At 33.3% G+C, this 7,486-nt stretch overlaps 1 protein-coding gene across 1 annotated transcript; it reads left to right on the top strand.

Moving 5' to 3' along the window:
* Positions 1 to 868: 868 nt before the first annotated feature.
* On the top strand, positions 869 to 3,375 carry LOC140839707 (transcription factor bHLH35-like). The gene is made up of 5 exons (XM_073206615.1): positions 869 to 1,003; positions 1,086 to 1,272; positions 1,383 to 1,610; positions 1,904 to 2,074; positions 3,026 to 3,375. Exons 1-5 carry the CDS (start codon positions 942 to 944, stop codon positions 3,122 to 3,124), a joined length of 747 nt encoding a protein of 248 aa, XP_073062716.1. The 5' UTR covers positions 869 to 941; the 3' UTR covers positions 3,125 to 3,375.
* Positions 3,376 to 7,486: the final 4,111 nt, after the last annotated feature.

Here is a 7,486-nt window from a genome sequence, read left to right as displayed (position 1 = left end):
AGTCAACGTCTGAATACAACAAGGAAACAGTTACTAATTTATTACTTAATTTTAGCCAAATTGGGGTTGAAAAGGAGATGCTGAGTTATGAATGTATTTGGTATAATTCTTTTAATTATCACTATTTAATGTTGTCTGCTCAGAAAAATTCACAACTTTGCGCTCACGCAGTCTCAAAATAATCAATTAAGTACAACAAATTAATAATATAATATTTAAATTAAATAAAATGGCAAAGGAACTTTGGCCGAAATCTCCCAACGACCAAGAAGTTCAGAATTATTTAAAAAGTTATCAGATTTTTTTCGCAATTTTATTTATAAGGGAGTCGAAATGAATTACTCACATCACAAAAACTCATGTGAGATGATTTTAACAAGTTAATTTTATGAAACAAATCTTTAACCCGATCAATTAATAAAAAATATATTAATTTTTATAATAAAAATATTATTTATCATTTGTCAAGTCATCTACTCATCTTACATAAATAAATCATCTTACAATAGATGGTTGCATGATATAATGATGAAGACAAAAATTTGCGTGAGACGGTCTCACGGATCGTATTTGTCAGACGAATCTCTTATTTAGGTCACTCATGAAAAAATATTACTTTTTATGCTAAGAGTATTATTTTTTATTGTGAATATGGGTAGGGTTGACCCGTCTCACAGATTATGATCCGTGAAACGGTCTCACATGAGATCCACTCTATAATGGATACACTCTCAATATCCACTAGTCAAATATTAACACAGCGTCTTCCTTTTTTCTTTTTTTTCTTTTTTTTTTTTTTGATTTTTCAAAATAGTAACGAAGAAAACTTATAAAAAATATTTTTTTTTTCCACTATAAAATACCTTCTCATCACCAACAAGAAAAGCATAATCAAGCACTCTCTCATCTTTTTCCTTTCCTATCTCGAACTCATCACGAACATGGAAAACTTCGAAGATCTCTATTCGGCAAACATGTTATCCCAAATCCAAGAATCCCGCAGGTATAACGATACATATATATGTGCGTATATATATTCGTATTAGGACGTTTTTTACAAGATTAATTCCGTTCGATTGTTCTAGTCACGCCCATGAAGTAGGCTTGACGACGGCTGCTGCTGCTGCTGCTGCGTATTACGACTCGAGAGTACCATCTGATCGAACTCAGGAAGCATTGGCTTCAAGGAACGTAGCTTTAGAACGAAACAGGAGGGACAAACTTAACCAAAAGCTATGTCAACTGAGAGCCGCGGTTCCTACCATTTCCAAGGTGTTATCGCATCATCAATATATATATTAACATATATAAAAATGTGATTTATTAATTTAGAATGGTTTAGCATATACTAATCATGAGATGAAACTAATTTATTAATGTAGATGAACAAAGCATCAACCATCAAAGATGCAATTGAGTACATTCAATCACTTCTCGAACAAGAGAGGATAATCCAAGCAGAAATTTCAGAGTTGGAAAATGGGAAGCCAACTTTTGACTTTGATCAAGATGGCGCAACTTTTTGTCATAGGCCCAATACACCAACAATAATGAACCAATATTGCTGTGATTCTGCGACAATTATTTCATCCCCTGTTGAAGTTCGTGAGGTGGGTTTGTTTGATTTTTATCTATTAATTTTTGAACTATTCGTTTTAATCAGAACGGACTTCATAATTCCCCAGGTTTTTAACATTTAATTAAGAACTATACATTTGTATACATACGACTCGGTTTTAAGTATGATTTTTTTGTGTGACATCGATCGTGTCTTAATGATCGGGTGGAGCTCGAACTTGGAACGACTAATTAATAAATTACTTCGATTTATAAGTTCAAAGTCGAGTTCGAGTTGCTATATTAGAAAATTATGTTTGGGATGAACTTGATTATTGGTTTGCAGTTGAGAGTTTTGGACATGGGAGAGAAGACAGTGGTTGTTACCTTGGAGTGCAATAAAGGAACAGACACAATTATTAAGCTTTGTGAAATTTTTGAGTCATTGAAGCTCAAAATCACTACTGCCAATATTACCGCTTTTCCGGGAAGGCTTTTGAAGACTGTGTTCCTAGAGGTAATTGTTTCACTCCTTCCAATCTCCTTTACAACTCTTCCACTCCTGGATTCGAGTCATGATTTAAAATCAAAATCTTCAATCGATTGAGAGGTCGACTCAGTCCATAATTACTGGGGATGGTTGGTTTCGACATTTAGTCGCGGGGCTCTGGTGCAGTTTGAGGAAATCTCCTTAGAGATTATTGTTGATCCATTTGTGAGAAGCTATTTTCCAACTAGTCCATTTCATTGAATTGAATGAAAGATTATCTCGAGATACTTTTAATTCTAAGAATAATATTTTTTCATATTGTCTCGTGAAACGGTCTAAAAACTATGCAAATTTTGTAAAATCGGTTTCTGACTCAACTTAATTCATGAAAAATTATTACTTTTTAAGTCAAAAGTATTACATTTCATAGTAATTATGGACCGAGTCGACCTCTACTGATATAAATCTATGATATCGTCTCACAAAATACACCTACTCACACACACTTTGAACAATGATACCCCCAACAAAAGATAATATATTAATCTCCCTAAGTATCGGAGATATGGAAATTTGAGTACGACGTGTGACCGGAGGGTGATGCAAGTCCCAGCGGTCAGCACACCAAGAACTCAACCCGAATTGATTTCACTTATTTTATTTTATTTATTTATTTATTTATTATTATTATTATTATTATTATTATTATTTAAAATGATAACTGGAAAATAAATGAATAACCACGCTCATGCAAATTAAAAAATAATTATGAAAGAAACAATTCATTTGAGAAAATAGCGGACCCTTATATTTAGATTTTTCAATAAGTCGTTGTTTTTATTTAAAAAAAATTAATTTTTTTTTTCAAATTTTCAATAAAATAAAATTTACTGCTAACATGACATAATGTCACAATGAATTTCACACAGGTCGAAAATATATATATATATATCGTTCTCTTCTATTTATTTTTTTCAGGCTGATGACGAAGAAAAAAAAGTTGTGAGAGCAAAGATTGAGGCCGCCATTGCAGCTCTGAATTATCCACATAGCCCTATGAGCACTTCAAAATATTGAGATTCCTTCTGATCATATATACACACAAGCTAAAGTGGTTCAAAATTTTATTAGGTAAAAATAAGCGCCTATGATCCTTAAACGATTCTAAGATAGTGTTTACAAGATCTTATTAATTTTAAGTAAATCTAAGCTTCTGTTTATTGAAATGTTTGAAAATTGTATGTTGAAGCTGTGAATAACTCAAAATAACTCTTAGAAATACCACCTATCTATATTGTTAATAAAAGCCTCGTGAGTTGTGGCTCTAATTTTGTTCTTATACACACACTTTTACGGGAGTTTGTATCTTATCGATACTATTTGATGCTATGGACGATACAAATAAGAAATGAATAATAAGTGTCATAAAATAGAGATGATCGATTTACATGATGTTTCTTAATCTAAAATAAAAAATATTTTAAAACATAATATAATTGAAAAATAACAAAAAATATATCCTATTTAAAATAAGTATTTGAATATTTTTCAAATTAATCATCAAAATTCTTATAAAAAAATCATCTTCAAAGTTCTTAGAGCACCCACATTGGATGTTAAATAGGTGTTATAATACCCACTTAACGCTCACTCACATGAGACTTATTAAACAATTCGGTAATTAAACACCGTCGCTATTTGCGACGAATTTTTTTTTAAAAAAAATTCGGTAATTAAACATCGTCGCTATTTGCGACGAATTTTAAAAAACTGTCGCTGACCGTGGGCCCCACACACGTGATGAATTTTCCTTATTTAATGTATTGGTTTCAATTTCAAATTTGTATGTTTTAAAAAAAATTCGGAAATTAAAATAAATTAAAAAATAATATTAAATTATAAACTAACTGTTGTTTTTGTTTTTAAAATTAAAAAATTATTTTAACGGCTAATTAACGGCTAGTTTAATAAAATTTGAAAGTGAATATATTTAATTTAAAGTAAGAGTAAGATGAATGAGTGGACAACGAATCCTACAAATAATGAGTGTGAATGTTAAAATGAAAGTGGTAGAATAGATGTGTTAATGTAAAGTGTATGTAGTCATGTAGACCCTACAATTTTTGATGAGGTGGTGGATGTTATAAATCATTCCCTTAATGCTAATGTAACCTCAAAAAAAATTTCACAAATTATTCGATGCTAAAAAAAATATTAAACACCGAAAAACTAGTGTATATAATAACTAAATATCTTGACACTCAAACCAAGATGCTCTAACGATAAAAATCCCAAATATGGTACTTTTCATCATGCCCATCATGGTCATATATAGGTTAAACATAAAATGGTCCCAAATCTTTGGTTTTAGATTGACTGTACCATAATCAGCCAAAAGTAATTACCAGCGGATGACGAAAACTTGATAATAAAATTAATTATATATCTTATTTTGTTAACACGTGTTCATATTACTACTCAAATCACTAATTAATTATTATTATTTTTTATCTTATCCGATCCTATAAATTTAAATTATTTATTATTCAACTGGTCATTTTATTAGCCGAATTTCTATATATTAATAAAAGATGGACATATGTTGTATATGTTATTATTTTTTTTAATTTGATCAAATATTACTAAAAAATTAACACGAAATTATTTCTAATTTAGAAGAGAGTCAAAAAATGCTCTGCTTCGAGCGTATTGAATTGATTTAATTGATTTTGAAATAATACATTCTCCAATCTATATATACAAAGAATTAACAAATAAAACAAAAAATGATAACAAGAGTTTGTTATGCTGTTGGGACCAAAGTCTATCCAAAAGACTCTTCTAGAATCCTACACGTGTCAATGATGTGTCACCCTACACCTGTCAATGATGTGTCAATGATGACACCTTCTGTTACTTAACTTCCCCCCTCAAGGTCAGCGTGGGGTTGAATATAACGCTGAGCTTGGTCCAAAAACGAGTAAAGGAGACTGTTGAGAGCGGTTTTGTAAGAACATCAGCTATTTGATCGCAAGAGGGTACATGTCGAACGACAACCTCATTTGAGATGACCTTTTCTCTAAGAAAGAATAAGTCAAGTTCAAAATGTTTGGTTCTTGAATGCAATACCGGATTTGCACTAAGGGCTATGTACTTAAATTGTCACACCATATAACTGAGACATTAGTGGAGCCAATGTGTAGTTCAGACAGAATGGATTTAAGCCAAAGAAGTTCAGCTGTAGCATTGGCTAAACTTCGATATTCAGCTTCTGTGCTTGAGAGAGAAACAACAGGTTGTTTCTTAGAACTCCACGAGATTGGCGAGTTGCCAAGGTACCAGCAAAAGCCAGACGTGGATCGCCTATCATCAATGTCATTACCCCAATCCACATCAGAATATCATGTTAATGTAAGTCTAGAGCCTACAGTAAGATGTATGCCATAATTCAATGTACCATGAAGATATCGAAGGATTATCTTGACAGCCTTCCAGTGCAAGTGAAGGGGGTTATGCATGAACTGACACACTTTATTCACACTATAAGAAATGTCGGGTCTTGTGAATATCAAGTATTGAAGTGCACCAACCGTACTTCGATATAAAGTTACATCTTCAAAGGAATCCCCTTCTTTAGTTGATAGTTTAAGATAAGAAACCATAAGAATGGTAAGAGGCTTGGCTTTGTCCATCTTAGTCTTAATAAGTAAATCTTGAATATAACTTGCTTGAGAAAGAAACAGACTGTTCCGAGTTGGCTAAGAGACTTCAATGCCAAGAAAATAGGAAAGATCACCAAGATGTTTCAACGAAAATTGAGAATTCAAACTATGAATGAGCTCTTGAATCTCTGTATTATTACTCCCTGTTACAATAATATCATCAACATATACCAGAATATAAATAAATGATGAGGAACGAAGCCGAACAAATAGAGAGGAATCATCTTTCGAGGAATGGAAACCAATGCGCTGGAGAGTGGTCTTAAGCTTGTCAAACCAAGCACGAGGGGCTTGTTTTAATCCGTAAATAGCTTTATGCAGCCTGCAAACCAATGATGGATTTTCCTTTTGTTGTTCAAAGCCTGGAGGTTGTTGCATGTGAATGATTTCATGAAGGTTACCACGAAGAAAAGCATTATTAACATCCAATTGTTGTATGCTCCAGCCTTTAGTAAGTGCAATGGTAAGGACCAATCTGATTGTAGTTGGTTTCACAACAGGAATGAAAGTTTCGGAGTAATCCAAACCAGCAGTTTAGGAGTATCCCTTAGCAACAAGACGAGCTTTGTAACGAGCTATAGAGCCATCAGGATGTTTCTTCAATTTATATACCCATTTACAGCCAACAATGAGAGTGTTGGGAGGTACAGAAACCAAGGACCAGCTGTTGTTGTTGAGTAAAGCACGATATTCATCTTGCATTGCCTGTTTCCAATCACTGTGAAGTAAAGCTTCTTGAAATGTTGTTGGTTCAGTAGTAGTACAGTGAAGAATATGATATGCTTTGGATTTAAAAACTCCAGCCTTGGATCTTGTGAGCATGGAATGAGTATTTGCAGGTAATGAATCTAATGGTGTACCTGTATCACATTCAGGAGCAGAGGAAGGTATTGGAGTACTGTATCACATACAGGAGCAGAGGAGGGTATGGAAGATGAAGAACTAGAGGAACTCGAGTGATGATAACCAGAGGAAGGAGTGGCTATGGGATAGGAAGAACTGGAATCAGTAGGGACTTGTATGGGAGGAACATGAAGAAATGGTTGAGGAGAAACAAGTGAAGAAGGAATTGAAGTGATGGATGGGGAAGAGACAGATGATGGATGCCGAGAAGAAAGAAAGGGAAACGAACATTCATCAAACTTCACATGTCTGGAAATATATATATGTCCATCACTACTCAAGCATTTATATCCTTTATGCTTGGTGCTATAGCCAAGAAAAGTGCATGCTTTAGAGCGGAAGGCGAGCTTGTGAGGGTTATACACTCGGAGATACGGAAAACACAAGCAACCAAAACCACGAAGAAACAAGTAATCAAGATTAATATTAAATAACTTCCTACTGGGAGTTTGACCATGCAAACGAGAGGAGGGTAGTCTATTAATTAAATAGATTGCTGTGGAGAATGCATCATCCCAATAGGTAAGAGGCATATGGGCGTGAGCAAGTAAAGAAAGACCAGTATCTACAATGTTTCTATATTTTTGTTCCAGACACCATTTTGTCGGGAAGTATATGGACAAGACACACGATTATCTATTCCAAATTTTTGGAAGAAATGAACTAATGAAAGATATTCCCCTCCCCAATCGATTTGAAGAGCTTTGATTTTGTGATTGCATTGCAACTCAACATTAGTTTTAAACTTTTGAAAGACTTTAAACACCTCAGATTTGTTTTGGAGGAAAAAAATCCAAGTATATCGACTAAAGGC

This window comes from Primulina eburnea, chromosome 8, assembly GCF_022965805.1.
Source record: "Primulina eburnea isolate SZY01 chromosome 8, ASM2296580v1, whole genome shotgun sequence".
NCBI classification, from domain to species: domain Eukaryota; kingdom Viridiplantae; phylum Streptophyta; class Magnoliopsida; order Lamiales; family Gesneriaceae; genus Primulina; species Primulina eburnea.
Note: the sequence above shows the minus strand (reverse complement) of the source record. Positions and strands in the feature narration are given on the sequence as shown.

Coding starts and splice junctions, on each gene's coding strand:
- LOC140839707 (XM_073206615.1), top strand. CDS start 942: ATGGAAAACTTCGAAGATCTCTATTCGGCAAACATGTTATCCCAAATC. Junction 1,004..1,085: donor CAAATCCAAGAATCCCGCAG/GTATAACGATAC, acceptor CGATTGTTCTAG/TCACGCCCATGAAGTAGGCT. Junction 2,075..3,025: donor TGAAGACTGTGTTCCTAGAG/GTAATTGTTTCA, acceptor TATTTTTTTCAG/GCTGATGACGAAGAAAAAAA.